The following is a 22,310-nucleotide window of genomic DNA, read 5'->3' as shown; positions in this document are numbered from 1 at the left end:
TTGGAAGGTAGAAGGATATATTTCATAAAAAAAACCTACTAGTATCTTTCCTTTGTTCTACAGCAGACAGATTTTAGTCGGCAGGATGCTAACATTACTGTGACAAACGGTTGGTGAGCTGATCAGCTTATTGGCAAAGTGAAGCGGATCATGCTCACTGACCTACATCAGCGCTGTTAGAAAGTCCAGTAAGGTTATAGTATAAAGAATAGTAGTGCATTTTACTCTCTAAAACATATTACAAATTATGATTTTGCAGAAAAGCTCTATAGGATCCCAATCGTTCTGGACTTGCAAGTGGACGCAATCGATCATTTGACAAATCTGAAAGACATTATTGAGTGGCAGTTCTTCTCATCACACATTCTTTGGTACAGACAGATGATTCTGTGTCAAACCCCTTATTTTACAGTATGATTACTGCAATATTACTGAAATCATAGTGTAATAACACATCAAAGCATATTGAAGCATATCGAAGCTTAACTGTAAAAATAGGCCTCAAAGTGCTTTTCTAAAGCATCAACCATCATCTTTACTGCAAAATAGTTTTGTTGTATTGCTTTCCATTATTTAAATGTTTAAAGCAAAGCTGAGCTTCAATAACATCTGTGAACCAGGACAAAAGCAACACGTTTCCCCGTCCACTTAGCTAACAATACTTCACATGCATTAGCTACAAGGTATATTCCCACCAAGCATGTCTTTGATGTATGAAACAATACATTCATTTCCCTTCCTTCAGTTAATATGCCATGCTTTTGAAGAGGGAAAGATTGCCTAATTATAGTCTCACCTTCCAAAAGCTATATTTTCCTACACAATAAAAATGGCCCACTTGAGTGTGAAGCGGCCTAATTTGGCAAAGAGTACTAAAGAAACTGAAAGGGACGGGGGAACTTATTAGGCAGGGAACAGTCGACATAAATCACCATCGGCTCAGGTCATTAATAATGACTCCAAACTTTCTACTTCAAGCTGAACATGAGAGCACAATGCTAAATGTCTGAGAGGGACTCGAAAACACAGCAAGGGCATATTTATTAGGAAAAGCTCGCTAACAAATGATGAATTATTTCATCCCAGTAAAAAAGCAAACAAGTGAATCAACAAGGGAATTATTCAAACCAAACGATGATGTCATTTCCTCCTATCTCCTCGAGGACATCATCTTGATATAAACAAACAGCAAAGCAGATCTTTAAAGGCACTTGGCACTCGGCATCTATTAATTGCTTGTTTTGTCAGTATGTTACCAAATAAAAAGGCTCCCTGGAGGAATTAAACATGGGCTGCATCCAAAACAGTGCCATCTCCATGGAGACCCATGGGGAGGCTTGTTCCGACTGGCATTATGGGCCATAATGTGTTTGGATGTGGAGTCTCAGGCCTCGGGGACTAAGCTGTGGTTTCTGCTGAACAGCAGGCCAGCCACTGAGTCAGAGGTTTGCAGAAGGTGAAGCGTCACAGTGTGTGAACAACAGTGCAGGCTTGATGAATAGAAGGTTTGATGTCATCAAGCTTTGTCAGATGGGATGACGGGGTGGGGGGGACTGAATAGCATATTTACTAATAATGTAGATCGGCATAATGCAGTGCAATGTATTATTCAGAGACACCTGTCTATGTAATTCCCAGGTAAAATGGGCAGTGTCCAGCACTAAGGCATAATTTCCTCACACATTTCTTTCTCATGTGCATCTAAAATGGCTAAAGAAGATATTTTTGAGCAGACAAGATAGATGATAATCCACTTGCATAGAGAAGAAGATATGTGAAAGAACAGCAGCATCCAAGCCATGACTGAGACAAAAAAGATGAAAATTTACAGTATAAAACTGGGTTTCTGATATGTGGAGCAAGATTCTATTGGCACCACATTGTAGTAACACATCAAAGCATATAGTATCTGTATTGCTGTAAAATTAGGCAGCAAAAGTGCTTTTGTGAAGTTGCAACCATCGTGTTTACTGCAGTATAGTTTCGTTTTTCAGTTTTCCTTTATTTAAACGCTCAAAGCGTAGCTGACCTTCAGTAATATCTGTGAACCAGAGCAAAAGCAACATGTTTACATTCAGCTAACAGTGCTTAACATGCCTTAGCTATAATGCATATTCCCACCATATGTTTCATACGTCGATGTACGAAACAATGCATTTACTTCCTTCCCTTCAGTTAATATGACATGTTTTTGAGGAGGGAAATGTCGCCAATTTTAGACTCACCATCCAAAAGCTACATTTTCCTACACAATAAAAATGCAGTGTGAAGTGGCCTAATTGGGCAAGGACTAAAAGAGGTGAAAGGGACCGGCAGGGCCAGGGGGGACTTATTAGGCAGGTAGGTCTAAACTGGTAATACAGAATCAACTTCTAAGACTGAACTTTGGAGGTGAGGAAAAAAATCCCTTCAGATTCTTTGGAAAACTCAAGCAAGTCTCCTGAAAAGAATGGAAAAGTAATAAAGGCAACACTTTAAACACTGAAAAATGTGATATATTTAGCTGTTGTGGCTACTGTGTAGTTTTCTGTTAAATACGTTTTCCACTTTTTTCGGATGCTGAAAAATGAATAGCTTGTATTTCATGGCTGTTTTGCCTGAAAATTAAATAAATGAAGGGTCAGTTCTGATTTTCAACAGTACTGCATATTGTCATCATAATATTGGCAATATTACATCACAGAATGAAACACAAAATGCCTCTAGCATCTGTCTGATGTGAGCATCCTGAACAAATCTCTAGATATGTTACTGTGGGGAATCAAGATGCTCATATGATCCAACATACCCAGTATGGACATTCACTAGTGTTTTCTTATTTGCGAGTTCTTGGGTAAGAAAAGAATACACAGACCCAAGAGCACAAACGTGTAAACAGTTCTGCGGCTTACAGAACATGTCATGAATCTGATGTAGACTTTTTCTTAGAACCTTTCTCAAAAACAAATTTGAGAAAAAGCTTAGGGCTTAGTTAGATACTGGGGAACGAGGCCCACTGTTGTAAGACTTACTGTGATCGCAATATCTTGCATGTGGAATTTCATCAATATTGTCAAGGCCAACTCATCAACTTACCCACAGTTCCTTTTCCTTTTGTTTCAGAGTGGAATCAAAGTAACACAATACTGAAACATAAGACAAGACTTTCCATGATCAGAAACTATTTTTACTACTGGACTACACTGTACATTGGTTCCCAGCCTGATATGTTTCCTGCTCTAACACACCGGCTCCAAGAAGCCAGTTAGAACCAACCCACCCCCTCCCCACGCCCCCATCCAATGAGGAAAAAACTTTTTTATATAATACATATAACTATTTCAAGTTCCAATTGTCCTTTTATAATATTCTGTAATATTTCTGTAACCAAATTTCTTATAAATGTCATTTTTTTTCTCAATCTGAAAACTTGTTTTGTGTTTTTGGCCCTCAATCCACCATAAATGTAGGACTTTGGCAGCCCTGCTCTGGACTTTAGTTACATGTCCTGATAACTGGCCCTACAAGGCCACACATGGAGACACAGACAAAAGAACGATATGAGCATAACAAGAAATCTCACAAAATAAGCCCACCACGGAGAACCAGCATATCTTTTGACTCCCATAAAACACTGCTGTCTCCTCTGGCTGGGGAAAAGATTCCTCCTGAAGAGCTACCTTTCCTGCAGAGCTCAGTTCAAACTGCAATTTGCCAAACCTACTCCAACTAATCAACCTCTGTCCAATACCCTGATTGGCTGGACCAGATGTATTAGAGCTGAGAGGCAAGGCAGGTTACTGGATACAGGAGCATAATGGATAGAATCTAAACTTTCCAGGACCAGGGTGAGATACCACTGATCTAGAGTGTACTATTCACAAAGCTCTGATAGGTTTGGTAGGCCTGCTCCATGGTGCTTTTTGGACAACAAGTGTACCAAGTGTATTAGTAACTATCGTTTTTGGCACAATGCCAAAGAGACTCCATCCTAGAGAAGAACTAATCACAAAGAATCATTTAAGCATTCTACTGGTTCTTTTACTGAAGAACCTATGAAGAACCTACATTTTTTTAAAGGGGTTTCCATGCCCAGAGGTGAAAAACATACAGAGAAACTGCACTGAAGTTCATCAAAGGTTTATTAAAAGTGAAGGCAGGGAGGCCAGCATATTGTCACTGTCCAAAAACCTACATTAAAAGAAGGTTTTTGCCTCTTCTTTAGAGTATCATTTTGGAGATACTTGGTTTTCTTTAAACAGTAATGATATACTTTAAAGTTAAAAAGTTAAAACAGTCAATTATATCGCTGTTGTCGGAAGAAAATCTTGTATCTCCATTTTTGCAGTTTTCCAGTTTTTCCACATAATTTGTGACAAAAGTGTCTGTAATTATGTGTGTAAATTTCAAGATGAATGGCACAAAAGAAATGACCCTAGAACTACTTGGGGAAAATGTCTGATTCCATTGACTTACTTTAAAATTAAAGGATGTTTTTACCTTTTCCTGTAAAGTTACCATTTTAGAGATACAAGGTTTTGGCCCGAAAGCAGTGATTTTTTATATATATATATATATATATATATATATATATATATATATATATATACACACACACACACACACACACACACACACACACACAGCACTGGTGGACAGTAAGTAAACGTAATTTGTTTCTGTACTTAAGTAATTTTTTTTTTTAAGTAATTACTATACTAAGTTTTTCCATTTTGGTTGAATTTTTATTATCTGACTTTTTCCTCCACTACATTTTGAGAAATCTGTCGTTCCTTTTGGTTTCTGTGTGAAAATTTAACACGTCAAAACAAAATAAGCTCAAAGCCAGAGCACCAATCAGGGAACAGCGGTCACTTTGTTTAGAGCTGGTTTTGACCTGTTGGTCATACCGACCCAGTGCAGCACACGGTTCAACGTCAGCGCAGCTGTCAACATCAATGTCTGTTCAACATCAATGATGAACTAACCTAACTTTGTGTAAATAGAGCACAATATAGAAATATGTCCACATATGCAGTCGTGACTGACGCGGCTTTTTTCTAAATTTCTACAAACACCATTTCATTTTATAGTAAATTAGTTTGGGCTGGTTTATGTTTATGAACAGAGACCTACAGATCAACATAGTAAAGGAGCTCATTTGTGATCCTAAAGTTTTATTAAACTTAAACTTGTAACTAAGTTGAATGAAGCTGATTACTCTTAGTACTTTTACATTCAATACTTAAGTACATTTGAAGGCAAATACTTTTGCACTTTTACTCAAGTGGAGTTCTAAAGGGAGGAACTTCTACTTTTCCTGTAGTAATATCTAACTTGGGTATCTTTACTTTAACTCGTACATGATTTATGCACTTCATCCACCACTGATATACACAGACACAAACACACACATTTCTTATACATATTAGAGAGAAAGAGAGACAGAGAAATAGAGAGATGGCAACCTTTTGAGTGTCGTTTGAAGATATAAATGAAAATGTATATTTTTCTCTTGGAAATATAAAAGTCCTCCAAAATAATACAGTGTGTCCCTCTCATGGGGCCTGCACAGAAATTTCCAATCATCATAACCTAATAAACACTGGAAAAATGAACAGGTTGAGACCAAACTTTTGACATAATCTCTTAAAATATAAAGGTTCCCAAATGGTTCTTGACCAGGGCAGAATGTCTGCATTATGCATCGTTAAGAACCATCTACTGAAAGGATCTATAGGGAACCAAAAGTCGTTCTCCCATGGCACTGCTCCAAAGAACCTGTGTCTTTTTATTTTGGACCATTTTGTAGAATTAGCAGGCACTTGCATTTGCAAGGCCAGAAATTCGTGACTCGGATATCCGGTCCAGAGTTAATATCGTTGCTCAAGGTCAGTGCGACCTGAAGGTGAGCAGCCGCCACAGGAGGAAGCATCAGAGACGCTCGAGGTATGATTTCTGGGCAGCTCTGTCCACCCTGAGCTCTTAAATGAGCTCCAAAAAAACATCATAAATCACAACATGAGACCACTTATCAGGGCTTGAGGCCCAATAAAGCCGCCAAACTCTTCAGGCTCCAGCACCCCCACTGCCTCCAGGTAGTGGAAAAACAAAGCGATAACAATTCAAAATACGAGCGCTCCTGGCTGCCTTCCTGCAAAGCTTTGTGGGGGGAAAAAAGTGCCTCCTAAGGAGCGGTCTGGGTCTTGTGGGGTAAGAGAGCCAGACTACTGTGAACTAGTGAAAAAGGCCCAGTGTGTCTATTTCAAACAAAGGGGGCAAAAGAAAAACACAATGTATCAGTCTGTGCGTAATCCCTGCTGACGTGGAACTGAAATAAGGCCAGGTGCTGCTCTTTGTTCCACACATATATACAGGAATGCACTACTGTTTAAAAAAAAAAAAAAACAACAGAGTTTGAACCAGTGAGGTGGAGTAACAATGAAGAGGGGAGTTGAATACACGGGGGGGAAAGTTGGGATGCAATCAAGATTACAGCATTCCAGCACAGTTTAGACTATAAAGGAAAACAAAGGGCCAGAGCAAGGCAATAAACAAAGGTTTCTCATATACACAACATCCCAGGTGAGTCGTAACTGCAGAACAGCAATAGACCATAATTTTATTTGTTTCACACAACTTTTGACTATCTAGGGGCCCCTTAACCACCAGCCCATCAGCTCAAGGTTAAATAAAATGTAAATTTCAAAAAGACTGAAATTATAGTGCAATAGGAAACAATATGACAAGGTTATCATGGTAACACGTTCTTTTACAGTGCCTCAAGTTCTAGACATTAACCAGGTACTAACTTAAAATTTTTGCATGGCAAGTTTCAAAGCAATCCAACTAAATTACACCGAAATGCCCACAGATTGTAGGTATTAAAGGGGAAATTCCATTGATTTTTCAACCGTTCTGCACTACTAAATGGCTAAGATGTAAACAAAGTCATTTAGTGGTGAATGTGAATGTGAGTATGTGAAATGCTTTGCTCTAGAAAAACTTACCAAGTCAGAAACGTTCAGTTGTGCTGAAAGGAACCAGGTGTTCACCATTAAAAGCTCCCTCCCAGAAAGTTATTAACGGAAATGACTATGAATGCGTTGTCTGATGTCTGATACACTGTTTTATGATAGTTTCAAGAAGATTTTGACCTAAATCCCATTAATTGTGGAGGAATTCATGTCGGGTGTCATGAGGCCAAAGAGTTCTAAAACATTTTTTTCCAGATAATTTTATAATCAACATTACATATAAAAACTCAGAAGACACATGCAGGCTGACTGGTGGTTCTGGATAGTAAATAAAATGGCTATATTTGTGTTGTAGACATTACGACCCCCGGTTCCCATCACCACCACTGTAAAGGAATCGGAGTCCAAGTTTCTCCACATTTTTTTTCCCTTAAAATGAACCTTTCACACTTTATTTACATCTGAATTGTACAGAAATTAAAAAAAAAAGTTGATGGAGTATCCTTTAAGTGAGTATGTGGTACAAACTCCAAAACATTGTGCTATTATTTTGGGTTAAAAGTACCAGGTTACTTTACGGCACACGAGTTAAAGTACAAAAGAGTTTTCCATACGACAACTTTTACCTAGAAGGAAAAAAAAATTATCACTGGAAACTCGATGATTCTCAGTATGTTTTTTTTCTCTCTTAAAAATCAAGAAATATGTTTTTTGTCCCGCAAGTTTACACAATATAACTTATCTGGTCCTTGGAGGTGTTTCTGATCTACTTTCCTGCATAAACGTGTAACATTAGTGATATTTAGCGCAGGTGTATATTTACATTACATTAGCATTTGGCCCCGGTCGGGGAATCGAACCCAGGCCCTCCTTGCTGTGAGGCGACAGCGGTACCCACCACGCCACCGTGCCGCCATTTGTACCGACCAGCTCGTTATATTTAGGAGGTATTTTACTATGGCCTTCATATCAGTTAGATTGTCTTGGAACCTGCACTCCCAAATAATTATCTAGTACACTGGAACTGATATCCCACACTTACCTGGGCTAGTATCTAGAACAGTGGTTCCCAACAAGGTCCTTAGGGCTTTCCAAATGATCCACATTTTCCTTCAAAAATGTGGGGGACCCTGAGGAACAGTGTGAGAACTACTGACCTAGAACTTGGGGTACTGTAAAGTGTTACTATCACAATACATTAGATCACTACACATTTACATGAGGACTTCACACATTTTCCATTACATCTGGCCAATTATCTTTCCATGCTCAGCCTACAAATGCGTTTTCATAGCAACTGCAGCGCAATTTGTCATTCTGTAAAGTTTGACCATCTATTGATGCCCTGATCATTAATTTGATGGCAATTTCAAATTCATTTAGTCAAACTTGCTGACAGTCAGTCTTTCACCAAAAGCTCACACTGTAAGGGCTAAATGAACACATGAAACACAAAACGTTGCAATGTAAATGACATTACCGGCTTTATAATGAGCCAAATTAGCATTTAAATTTCAATCACATTTGTGAGAAGATTATAGTAACACGGAACGGACTGAAATGTTAGCCCATTACGCAATCATCTCTCCTTTTTTTGTCTTCTTAAACTTAAGTTAAAAAAACTGCTTTTCTGTGTTTAGGCACTACTGTGCCTTTCATATATTACATTTTTGCTCTATTGCTCACTTCTAGGGCAAAGCAGGCTTTTCACAAAAACATGGCTAATCAGCAGCCTCTAATGCATCCACCTGCAGGACGGAGCTCATACAGACCCACCATTAGTGTGTAGAGGTGGGAATATTTCTTCAGAAGCCACAGCATGGAACAGACTGAACACCTGCCAATAACGCTGTTTTTCCTTCAGATATTTTTTCTCTTTTTTTCTCTCTGGAGTCAGAAATCTTTTTTTGAGGTTTGGAACGGCCCTTTATGTTTCCTGTGCATGTAAAATTAGAAACTTTATAACCTTCGACATGAAATTCTGGCGCAAAGCAAGTGCGTGCTGGCTCACAGAGCTCGATCCAGCTGGGGAAGCCCTTCTCAGGCAGGTACGCAAGTAGGCGCTTTAGCCTTTTTCACAAAAATGAAGAAGAAAAAAAAAAAGACTCTGGAATTGTTCTGAGGAATAATACAGTGATCCTATAAGACAGTGTTGTGTTCTTTTGGGTTGATCAGACTGATGATTAATTTAGGTGGCATTCAAGAAGGAGCAACTTATAAATCTGTAATTCCTGGTGCAGAAACGCACACAACGACATTTCATATATTTTCCTCTTAAATTCTGAATCCACAACTCTTTACAAACAGAAAGGACATTTAAGACTACATGCTGTCCTCTACTGGTGGCAAGGTGAAACTACACGTTGCCAAGCCAGTTGTCCTTTATTTAATTATCTTACCAATGGCAATATATTTCAAGGCATCTTGGCACAATGAGGCACTTTCATCATGTATAATGTGAGAAAAGTCACAGTATGAAAATCATTTGCTCTTCTTTTTGACTACAGGTATTTCAGAGTAATCACAGAGACCTTCACTGTCATGTGCTTTCCTCTTCCGACTGCTTTTGTCACTGATGTATCCGCTGGAGTCACTGTGTGGGGGCTCGGTGGGAGAAGGCAGCTCCTCATTCACCTCCTGCCTTTTATCCTTTTTCTTTTTCTTCTTCTTTTTCTCCTCTGTATGGATGCTGGCATCAGGGTCCACCTCCATTCCGCTACTGTTAACATCATGGCTCTCTGCCTCAGCTGCCTGGTTGCCCTTAATGTCCTCTACAACCCCCACGTCCGTGTGCTTTTTTTTCTTTTTCTTCTTGGGCTTTGAAGGACTCACACTGTCAGTGGCTTCTTCAGCAGTGGCTGAGTCCACTGTCATGTTTTCACCTTGTTCCTCAGTTGCTGCACTGCCGAAGGAATCAACAAGCTGCTGTACCCTGGAAATACATCCAAACAGCACAGCGTTTGAAGGTGGCACAGACACAGCTAACACAATCCACCTAATACAAAATAAACTCACAACTGACCAGGCAAACAAGGCAATACTCTCAATCGTGTGCAAGAGAACTTAAAGTAGTAATTCCTGCCAAACCAAATTCCCTCTTTTCCATCCAAATCCAAATATCGTCAATCAGCCAAGAGATGTCTGGTATCAGTCACTTCCTTCTTTGGTTTTGTGCTGAAGCTACAAGGTTAAAGTAGCTAAGGATGTCTATTCCTACTCGTTAGCATTGAAACTAGCAAACAAGTTAATTTGAGTGTTGAGATATTAACCTTTTCAACTCCTTGAGAGCACCAGTGTTTCCAAAACACTTCATATTCTTCATAACTTTCATATTTCATAAGCTACATTCAGAAGCTGGGAGTCGTATGAGGTTGTAGCTCTTCTCTCCAGTCAAATAGATAGTGATATCATTTTAAACCCTTATAATAAAAGAAGCTGAACTCAGTTTTTTCTACTGAAAGTCGACCCATTTTCCCACAAATCTGGGCTATAAACTATAAACAGCTGGCATCTCTTCAGTGATCTGCTCTGTAAAAATGATTTTTTATAAAATAAGTTATACTTTATTAATACCACAAACGGGGAAATTCCACCTCCGCATTTAACCCATCCGTGAAGTGAAACACCACATACACACTAGTGAATAGACACACACACACACACACACACACACACACACACACACATACTAGGTGGCAGTGAGCACACTTGCCCAGAGCGGCGGGCAGCCCAACCCTCGGTGCCCGGGGAGCAATTAGGGGGTTAGGTGTCTTGCTCAAGGACACCTCAGTCATGTGCTTCGGCCCTGGAGATTGAACCAGCAACCATCTGGTCACAGGGCCGGTTCCCTAACCTCCAGTCCACGACTGCCCCAAAACACAGTGTCTGAGATTTTTGGCTTTCAGCAGGAAATTGTAAGCATACAGCAATGTGTGTGATTATAAAACTTAATTTGAGGAGAGCTTTTACCAAAAAAAAGTTCATTTAATTCATGCAGTTACTGAAAATGTACTGAATAATTGATTTGGTCATGTAAATTCAAATGGAAAAACCAAACAATCCCTGGTGAATAACAGGTTTAAGTAACGTCAACTAAACCCAGGAATATTGTTTCTGACACTGTACAACATACTGTTATCTGCAGACAAAGATGTTGAAAAGATGGTGCTTCAAGGGTTACTTACTAAACAAACTGCTCTATATAGAACCACGAACACTCACAGAACCCTTTGCATGATTCAAGTGATCTTTGCATCATGGAAGGGTTCTTTGGACTGATGGAAAATGTGCATGAATACGCTATAGATGGAACCCTTTTTTTATATAGCGCCCAAAAGTGTTCTTTTGTTACAAGCTTGAAAGCAATAGAAACAATAGAAGATCCCTTCTGGATGCTACATAGAACCATTTTCAAAAAGGTTCTACATAGAACCATCTACAGCACATTCACCATCAATCTGAAGAACACTTTCAGGATGCAAAACACTCTAATCATGTGAATGGCTCTTTGAGTGTTCATGGTTCTATGTAGAACCATTTCCTTTACTAAAGAACCCTTGAAGCACCACACTTTTTAAGAGTGTACAGAAAAACTTTAGGCTCCAGGATAACTGCAACTAGTCTTTCATTACATCATATATTTAAGGCCAATTTTAAGCATGTCCTGGCTGTGCTACATTTTGGTTAAAGCAGACACATGCAGAGACAAACCCTAAAGAAGGGCTGAGACCCTGGCCTTTCGCCCTTAGACTGTACTAATGCCCTCCTGGTCGGACAGTACAGTAAATGGGTTTCATATGACCCGTCAGTGATTAATTGTCCATATTTGTTTTCTTTTTACACATAAATACAAGGTAAACATTTACTATTCTTTCAAAGCTCATTATACCTGTGCTTCTCTAGTCTTCCTTTAATCAAAAGGACGCCAGCCGAATCAGCATCCAGCTGGAACACTTCAAACTCCAGGCTGCCTCCCAGCTTCAGGCCGGAGTCCCTCCACTGCTCAAGGTTCAGCTGAGCTGGCTTAAGCACACAGGCATTAAAGCAGCCGTGCACCAGGCAACCCACATGGCCCACTGCTATTTTATTTATCACACCCTAAATGAAGAACACAATAAAACACAGTCCATAAAATCTAAACATTACACAAAATCAATTATTAAGCATAACTGTGGGGTGGACAAAATGGCAGAAATGGGGGGGGGGGGGGGGGGGTAACAATACACAGTGTAACAATATTTATCATCATCATCATCGTTAACCGCTTAGCCCAGATAGGGTCGCGGTAACAGTTCAGACAGCAGAGAATCCCAGATGACCCTGTCTTCCGCAACTTCTTCCAGCTCATTCCCGGGAACCCCAAGTCACTCCCAGGCCAACTTGGAGATATAATCCCTCCAGCGGGTCCTAGAACAAGCCCAGGGTCTTGTCTCAGTAGGCCGTGTCTGGTACAACCCCACCCAGAGGCGTCCAGGTTGCATCCGGATCAGATGCCCGAACCACCTCAGCTGGCTCCTCTCAATAGGGAGGAGTAGCAGCTCTACTCTAAGCTCCTCCCAGATGGCCGAGCTCCTCACCCTATCAAATAGAGTGTAGCCCTCCACCCTGCGAAGAGGCTCATTTCTGCCGCTTGTATTTGCGATCTTCTTCTTTCGGTCAAAGCCAGTTTCCGCAACCGAGGATTAGAACGCCAAGGCCCATGCCTTCGGACACTGCCCGATCCACAAAGCACCGAACCCCTACTACTGCCCCTCCCATTGGTGGTGGGTCGAAGGGAGGGGGGACTCATGTAACCCCTTCGGACTGGGCCCGGCCGGGCACCATGAATTAATGCCCGGCCACCAGACGCTTGCTGGTGAGCCCCTCCCCCAGGCCTGGCTCCAGGGTGGGGCCCCGGAAACCCTGATCCGGGCAGGGTACACAAGTCCCGAGTTAGGGTGAGAAGTTCGGTCATCCGGGAGGGACTCGGGAGTAGAGCCGCTGCCTCTTCACGTCGAGAAGAGCCAGTTGAGGTGGTTCGGGCATCTGGTTAGGATGCCTCCTGGACGCCTCCCTTGTGAGGTGTCACAGGCAAGTCCACCAGGGAGGAGACCCTGGGGAAGACCCAGGATACGTTGGTGTGACTATATTGCCCAGCTGGCCTGGGAGCGCCTCGGAATCCCCCCCTGAGAGCTAGTGGAAGTGGCTGGGGAAAGGGAGGACTGGGCCTCATTGCTTAAGATGCTGCCCCCGCGACCCGAACCCTGGAGAAGAGGAAGATGATGGATGGATGGATGTATTCTTTCGGTCATTACCCACAGCTCATGACCATAGGTGAGGGTCGGGACGTAGACTGACTGGTAGACCCCAAGATACTTAAACTTTTCTGGGTTAAGACCATGGACTTGGAGATGCTGATCTGCATACCAACCGCTTCACACTCGGCTGCAAACCGCTCCAGTGAGCGCTGGAGGCATCCATGTGATCCAGTCAAAAGAACATCATCTGCACATTGCAGAGATGCCACCCTCTGGCCTCCACACATAATGCCCTCCTGACACTCTGTCCATGAATATCATGAACAGGAGTAGAGACAGGGCACAACCCTGGCCGAGCCCAACGCTAAATAGTCCGATTTATATGTAATTTTTTTTTTTTTATATAAATCTGAATTTCAAAAAGTTGGAAACAGTTTCCTCACAAAAGTTAATAGATTCTCAAATATTGTTATTAAAATGGGTTTTAGCTTTTCAGCTTTTGAATATTTTAATTAAACTGAATATTTTATCAAAATCAATAAAAAAAAAAATTATGTAGCCCTACAATAAGCTCCTTACGATAAAAGGCATACAAGCCAAAAAAAAAAAAAACCTGTATGAAGGAAAACTCTTACCACAAGCTTTTCTCCTTTCCTTGGTTTGAAGACCACAAACGAGGCCTCAATGTCCAAGTGAATGAAGCCTTGGTCATCCAGTATGTTGCCATGTGGTTCTAAAACTTTGATGTGGTCATATGCCAGGGGAACACCTTTCAAACTGAGACAGGAGATATCCGACTTATCAACAAGACTGAAGATCATCAGTAAGACAGCAACAGCATTCACAGATCCCATTAACCTCAGATGTTAATATCACAGCCAAGCGAAGGTTTGAAAGGCCAGAGTTTGGTGATTTCACTGCTCTGACAGACCTACTAAAACTGGCAAACAACTGATGAGGCAAATCAGGGGTGCTTTGGCAGAAACATCACCATAGCTATACTGCTTACAGAAAACCAGAACATGGAACATGACTGATTTGTCCATTTAGCAAACTGAGCCAGTGATCTACAATCCTGGTTTAGACAAACCCCATGGAAATGTTAGGATTTTTTTCAAAATGCAATAATTTCATGGTTAAGATGTAAACAAAGTAATTCAGGGTGATTTGGGGCAAAAACGCTGCGTTTTACTCTCTTAAAAAAGATGGTTCTTTGGGGGCTCTTTAGTAAAGAAAATGGTTCAATACAGACCCACGAACACTCACAGAACTCTTTGCATGATTAAAGGGTTCTGTAGCGGCCAAAATAGACCTTATGTTGTTATAAATAGAAATTAATGTTTAAAAAAGAAATAATTTTGTTTGAATTTATAATTTCATAGATATGTTTATTTTTGTGATTCAAATGATGAATATTACATAGGGAAATTAAAAGAATTAGAATTCATATGTTTAGGTTGTCTGTCGTATATGGTTTAAAAATGTGTACTGTCGCTTTAATAATGGGCCGAGTCGGCTACCATACACTCTCGCGTTTCTGTTTTTAGATTTTATTTAATCAGCGGATATTTTAGTTAGTTCATGTTTCTTTTGTAAATGTTAAAAGGTAAAGTAAACTTCAAGCTTCGTTTCAAGACGTGGTGGAGTGGATTTATTTCAAATTACATGGACATTCAGAGCGAAACAACAACTTTGGGTCGGAGAGTTCGTCGCTGTAAGAAAAAGCACATTCCTAGAGTTCTCATCAAGAACAAGCCTCTTTAGGTTCTTTGCATCATGAAAGGGTTCGTCAGACTGATTGAGAACGTGCTGCATATGGTTCTACATACAAGTCTTCTACATAGTAGCAAAAAGCGTTCTTCTATTGTGATGTTAAGCTCGTAACAACAGAAGAACCCATTTTGCTGCCATATAGAACCCTTTTCAAAGACATTTTGCTTAGAACCATCTAAAGAACAATCTCTATTAACCTAAGAACCCTTTAAGTGTTCAAGAAACATTTTCTTTCCTAAAGAACCCTTGAAGATCCATCGTGTTTAAGCGGGTAGATAAACTTACGGAGTCAGAACTGTTCACAGTGGCGGTGGTAGGAACCAGACGTCTGAAGAATTTAATGCCTTTAAATGCTCCTTCACAGAGTTATTACACACTGGTTATGAACACACGGTCTGATGACTGGGACATTGACTTATGATAGGTTACTTATAAAGTCTCGGCCTAAAAAGTCCTGTTGATATAAGTCCAATAAATGTTTATTTCTATACATTTGTGGCGGAGGGGTACATGCATGGCAATGTGAGGTAAAATAGTCCCCAAATAGAGGCTTTTACTCAGACTCTCATGAACATTACGTATAAAAACACAGAAGGTTCACTCTAGGCTCGCTGCTGGGTTTAGATAGTAAATAAAATGACTGTGTGTGTGGGGTAGACTTTATGGCCCCTGACTCCAACCCCCACCTCAGTAAGGAAACCTGAGTCTGTAAGTTTTGGTGGAATTTCCCTTTAGACATTAACAAATGCAGACATTTCTATAAACAGCTGAAACATTTAAACAGCCCACATCAACTTAGGTAGCTAGGATGAAGCTCAAGTCAGCGAATTTTCCCGTTCTACCTTAAATGGTGCAGCAATTCCACACAACCTGAGGCACCAGAACGTACCTGCTGCACCATTTAAGGTGGAACGGGGAAAATAGACGAAGACTTCAGAACAATCCTATCGTTAACCTACCTGTTAGAGTATCTCAGGAGTTCCGCGTTCAGCTCCTCCTGGATGCCTGTCCGCTTCTTCTTCAGGTACATGGGCGGCAGGGCGACGTGTCTGCGGCTCGAGAGCATCACCAGACACGAGTAGGGCGCCTGCTCGAGCGCGCACGCCTGCGCGAAAGTCGGCAACAAACACGGGGAAGCGACGGCACCTCCACCCGCCGGTGGACAGAGCTCGGCGGACACTCCGGCGGACGCAGCGGCCCGTTTCGGATCCTCGTCGGACGCCTTCGAGTTTGCCATGTTTGCCGTAAAGCAGGGAAAGGACATGCGGTTTGTTTCCTCGTGTAGTTAGAGACAGCGCTGCGAACCCCGAGCTGCACTACCGCCCCCCACCGGTAAGGAGGAAGATAACAACTACAAACGGAAGGTTAGCAGGGCAGCGGGTCCCAAGCCTGGTGCTGGATGGTATCAGCATTATCGTTAAAAGGAAGACACTGACGATCTAAGTGAATAAATAAATCGACAAATGAATAAGTATTTTGGTACTCATCTTTTCTGTTTGATCTGTGGTCTTATGTGATTTTTCATTGAATACTCATAGTTCCTCTGGTTAAGATTTATCACCTGTCTGTAAAGCACCTTGAGCTGCCACCTGTATGAAAAGTGCTCTATAAATAATAATAATAATAATAATAATAATAATAATAATAATAATAATGATAGTAGTAGTTAAGAAATAAGTAAATATAATGATTATTTCTAATCTGAATTACACCTAGGAATTTTAAATGAATTGTATTATTATAGGGATTATTTTAACAAATGATTTCTCACTTCTTTCAAATTGTCCAAACACAGTTCCTTCATGCACTTTAACATGCAGGCGGTATATTTTTACATGTAACAGTTTTGACTGATGAGTAGTTTAGCATCTAATGCAATGAAAGTAGAATTTCAGCATCAACATATAAACTGAACTAGCAGGTCAAATTTGAACTTGTACATGTAGTGATGGGGCAGTCGTGGGCTGGAGGTCAAGGAGCCAGCCTTGTGACCGGAAGGTCGCTGGGTTGATCCCCTGAGATGACACTGCGTGACTGAAGTGCCCTTGAGCAAGGCACCTAACCCCCAACTGCTCACCTGGTGCCATGGATAGGGCTACCCACCACTCCAGGCAAGTGTGCTCACTACCCCCTCGTGTGTGTGTGTTCACCAGTGTAGTTTCACTACACGGATGGATTAAATGCAGAGGTCTAATTCCTCTGTGCGCAAACACAGCTGGCCAATGGTTCTGAATTATGTGATTTATGAATAATGTCAGTTCCTCCCATTAAAATTAAATGGGAAAACATGAATAGTTACTAGTGTAAACTGCAATCTTACGTGCAGGAAACAGAATTGCTACAACCAGAAGTTGAATTTGGACACTTTAGACATTTACATGCCTGCTTCTATGTTTTTAGTACTAATAGTAACATTTTTACATGCTCATGTTGAATTTCTGATATCAAAAATAGTGGATATACATATTTATATAATGCATGCTGGATATTGTAGAGAGTGAACAAAAGCATGTTATCAAAATCATTGTAAAATCCTGAATTCTGTCAAAGTGATGGAGCTGAGGGATATGATGCTGTGCTATGGTATTGTATAACAGGCTAAACTCTAGGTTTAGGCTGGAAAGACATTTAGAATACCATGTGCCAAAAGTAAAGATCAGCCAATAGTTCTCCTGTTGATCCGTTCTGGCAGACAGGCTCTAAAATCTTCCCACAAGAACGGAGGCTGTTATAGCTGTAAGGGGTTGGGTGGAGGGGACAACTCCATACTAATGTTTGCGGTATTTGAATGGGATGTTTAACAAGCTCATGTAGGCGTGATGGTCAGATGTCCACATACCTTTGACCATACAGTGTATTTTAATAAAATTATCATAATCTTTTCAGAGCCAATGTTTTTCGCAAGACTGAACTAGACTGACCTCTACCTACTCTCTGGCCTTCTTTCACATGCTAAACTCTGCTGCTCATCTGGTCTATAACTTATGAAGTTCTCTTATGTGACTCTGTAAGCACTCCACTGGCTCCAGCATGGCAGCAAGGATCAATACAAAACTCTGTTGTTCTTTCTTTGTAAGCCTTAAGGAACTCAGTCCTGCACTTTCTCCAAACTATGGTTCAGAACTGCAGCCTAACTCAAGTCTTTGATTTCAGGACCGCTGGCATGTCCCTCTGTACAACTGAAACATGCTTACAAGGCACAAATCTCTCTGTTATAAAGTCCTTGTTGCTGTATGGTGGAATGAGTTTCCATCACAGGTCCAAACTGACTCATCTCTGATCAAGGAATCCTGCACAGCAATGCAATGTATCTGAGTACACATCGCTGATGTTGGAAGAAAACCTGGTATCTCCATTTTTGTTGTTTGTCAGTTTTTGACATAATTTGAAAATACTGGTTGCCCTTTACGTAGTGTGTAAAATTCATGAAGAATGGACCAAACCAAATGGCCCAAAATGACCTGGAGAAGTCTGGTTCCATTGACTTACATTAAAAGTAAAGAAGGTTTTTTCCTTCTCCTGCAAAGTTTGCTTTTTGGAGATACAAGGTTTTCTTCCGACAACAGCGATATGCTTTTGGAAATGCACACTTAAAGGAGAATCTCATCCATTTTTTTAAACGTCTGCATCATTAGACAATTAACATATACACAAACTCATTCAGAGTTGATGTGAGATGCCCTGTTCTAGAGAAACTCTCTGCAGTGTCAGAGTAGCGGTGATTGGACCCAGGGTTAGGTCCAGGGTTGGACCTAAAGGGTTTAATGCCTCTCAAAATTCCCTCACAGGCAGCTTATTACAGGAAACAATTTGAATACACTGTCTGATGCTTAAGACTCTGTTATACTACAAAGTTTAGTACCCAAAATTGTTTTTTCCAAGATTTACCACTATTGTACTATCATCAACACTACATATAAAACTCACAACACGTGTAGGTTCCTTTTGGATAGTACATAAACTAGCCGTTTTTGCGTTGAAGACATGGAGACCCCTGGTTCTTTCACTACCACTGTAACGAAATCTGTACTGAAACTTTGAATTTCACATCAAACCACTCTGAATGACTGAAGGATCTAACTATACTGCATTTTTAAAAATCAAAGCTCCTGAATGGTTCTTGGTTCAGGGGTGCATTCTAGAAAAAAAATGAACTGATGTTTTACAGAACTAGTTCTTTAAAGAGCAGTCCGCTGATGAGGTTGGTAGAGAACCAAAAATATTATGTGGCATTGCTCCAAAGTATGTTTAAGCACTTACCTGATCTATTTACTTGCTGGAAAGTTCTTCTTACTACATGCAGATGAGGCTTGGCTGCTCTTATTGTCAACCGACTGCTGCAATTTGAAATGTTTCTTTACCTAAGAACAATTATCTTGTACTCAGGCTATCATTAAATGATTGCTTTTATGTTGCAAGTCCTTTCAGATTCTCTCTGTAACTTCTTACTTGTTTTTGTAAGACACTCTAGATAAGAGCATCCGCCAAATGACTGTAAATGTAAGTATTGACCCTCTTATCCATTAGTGTCAGACCTGATGTAGCCTTAGAGGCACCAGTGAAGGTCAGGCAGGCTGGCAAATGTACAATGACCAGAGCGAGTTTGTATGTACCAGCGGACAGTGCTGCATGGTGGCAGGTAACATGCTGACAAGTAATGACAGTAGAACTTAGTCAGCAGGGCACTGGGCTGTTTTTGCTGCCGTGGTGGTCCTCCACTCTCAAACACAAACACATCAGTGAGAAGCTGCACTGAGCCACGATCAAGCTGAGTTAAGCAGCCTGTAGTGATGTGTGTTTGTTTATGATAAAACAGCTATGTGTGTGATTTTATATATAATTTATAGTTTTGCAAAGTAAAAACAAAAACAAAGCAAAGAAGTCTCAAATACTGGTTTGCACATCAGCAAAATGTTGACTTTACAGGAAATGTCAAAAACATGTTTCACTTCTAATGTCAAAAAATATAATGACTTTTTTATTTGTAATTTTTAATATTTTTTTGGACAGTGATATGTTTTATGCTTTTTTTTCCACAGGCTCACAGGCCAAGTCAGGCTTGTGGCACAATCCTGTTCAGCCTCCAAAATTATTTTAATTTTCTATGAATAAAGGGAGATTCGCTTGAAAGAGGCCCTGAATACTCTTTTGTAACTCCCGTTACGATGAAGCAATCTGAACACACGGAGGTTAAACGTTGCGACGGCTGCCTACCTCATCACTCCAGCACAGGGGCATCTCGGCTTGTTCGAAGCTCAGTATATTGAGGAGCTTGTTTCATGTTGTTTTGTTCAGATCGCTTCCTCCTGGAGAGAGTTATTACAGAATATCAGAATCAGAATCAGAATCCTTTATTGATCCCGGAGGGAAATTGCAGTTGTGACAGTTGCAACCATTTATGTAAAAGAATAAACACTTTAATAATTTAAAACAAAGATAAAGAGAAATTTGCAATATGTACACAAGATTTACAAGTACTTATGAATATAGTAAAGTGGCAGTGACTGTGATAATAACTAAATATTAAACATCTAGTATAAAGCAGTTAAAATTATTGTACCTCTGAGTTTTTGCACACAATTATTATTATTACACATATGAACTGTTAGTTATTGAGTTTTGCACAGATGAACCACTCTTTGTGAATCACACACTGAGGGAGGAGTTATAGAGTTTGATGGCCACAGGTAAGAATGACCTCCTGTGGCGTTCTGTGGTCATTTCGGTAGAATGAGTCTTGCACTGAATGAGCTCCTGTGTCTCATCACCGTGTTGTAGACTGGGTGGGAGCCATTGTCTATAATGGCCTGCAATAATCAGGGCCTTTTTGGAGTGAATCTGCCTGTATTAGCCCATTTCACCATGAACTACACTACAATTCCCAGCATGCACTGCAACATAATGTGTGCTCCCACCCCCTCCCCAACAAGGATCCATGGGACAGCACAAAAGAAAAAAAATGCTAGTTGTCTAGTTCAAGCAAATGGGCAGTTTTAAAAACCTACTGCACACTGGGGTCATTTAAAGAGGTTTAATAGTGATCTGCAGCTAATGTAGTCTATTGTTTTATATAAAGTGTTCAGTGCCTTTTTTTGTCATTGTAATTTTAGCATATGTGGAATAAGCAATGGCCAGCGGGGGTCGTGCAAAATGTTAAGTAAAAATGAAATAAAAACACAGCTGGTCCACTGTGATTTTTTAATATGGCCCTTTTAGTGGTTGAGTTTTAATGGTGAAGTTTGACACCCCTGGTGAAGACTTCAATGCTATGAAAAACCCAGTGTGCAGAACTGTGCAGAAGCCAAAACAAGAAACAAATAAAACCATCTTCTATTTTAGATTACTTCATAAATGTTTGTCTATTCTTACACTGTCAGAAAACAATTCAATGCTGTGAGCCCTTATATCCAGACCTCAGCATCACTGAATGTGTTTGGGATTACTTGGATCGTGATAAGCAGGAAATGCAACCAGCTTCTAAGACTGAATGTTGCAGGTGTGGAAAAACATCCCTGCAGAAAACTGAAAGCAAACATCTCTGAATAGAACGAAAGCTGTAATAAAGGTAAAGTGGGGACACACAAAATACTGAAAACTGCGATATTTGTTTTTTTAAGGCTTCTCTTAAAAGTTGAAGAACTTAACTGACTGCAACTGAAATAAAAGTGTGGTCTCTGTCTTTTGCACAGTCCTTTATAATTTGTTTTCTATAAAGATATGTAGATGGTTTAAGCATCTACATAGGCATCAACTTTATTGGTTTATGTTTAGCATTCACCAGAAAACACGTGTACATCGTCGCTGCCCAACGGAAATCATGTATCTCCATTTTTGTTCATTTGTAGCTTTCTACATCATTCCAACAAACCAGATGTCCTTTACATTGTGTAAAAAATGATGGCCCATGATGAATGGGCCAATAGAAATGCTTTAAAATCACTTGGAACAAAATCTCTTTACATTGACTTCTATTGCAAGGTAAGAGTGAAGTTACTATTTTGGAGATTGGCGACATACAAAGTACAATTAACTTAAACCAAGAGGTTTAATCGTGTTGTATACAATACGCATCGCTGTTGTTGGAATAAAACCTCGTATCAAAATGGAAACATTACAGGAGAAGGAAAAACCATATTTCACTTTTAATGTAAATCAATGGAATCAGACTTTTTTCCAAGTCATTTTGGGCCGTTTCTTTTGGTCCACTCATCATGAAACTTACACATAATGTAAAAAGCAAATGGCATTTTCAAATTATATCAAAAACTGAAAAATGGAGATTTTCCATTTTTTGTTTCTGTGTATGTGTGCATTGCTGTAATGAGCAACAACAACTCCATGTAGA

The 22,310-nt window shown here is 40.3% G+C and overlaps 1 protein-coding gene across 1 annotated transcript; it reads right to left on the bottom strand.

Moving 5' to 3' along the window:
• Positions 1-9,283: 9,283 nt before the first annotated feature.
• polr1f (RNA polymerase I subunit F) lies at positions 9,284-16,285 on the bottom strand. The gene is made up of 4 exons (XM_017720951.2): positions 15,925-16,285; positions 13,828-13,969; positions 11,845-12,053; positions 9,284-9,888 (listed from the first exon to the last, which is right to left on the bottom strand). The coding sequence occupies exons 1-4, from the start codon at positions 16,227-16,229 to the stop codon at positions 9,438-9,440; spliced, it is 1,107 nt and encodes a 368-aa protein (XP_017576440.2). The 5' UTR covers positions 16,230-16,285; the 3' UTR covers positions 9,284-9,437.
• Between the last annotated feature and the right edge of the window lie 6,025 nt (positions 16,286-22,310).

The sequence above is a fragment of the Pygocentrus nattereri genome, chromosome 1, assembly GCF_015220715.1.
Source record: "Pygocentrus nattereri isolate fPygNat1 chromosome 1, fPygNat1.pri, whole genome shotgun sequence".
Taxonomy (NCBI): domain Eukaryota; kingdom Metazoa; phylum Chordata; class Actinopteri; order Characiformes; family Serrasalmidae; genus Pygocentrus; species Pygocentrus nattereri.
Note: the sequence above shows the minus strand (reverse complement) of the source record. Positions and strands in the feature narration are given on the sequence as shown.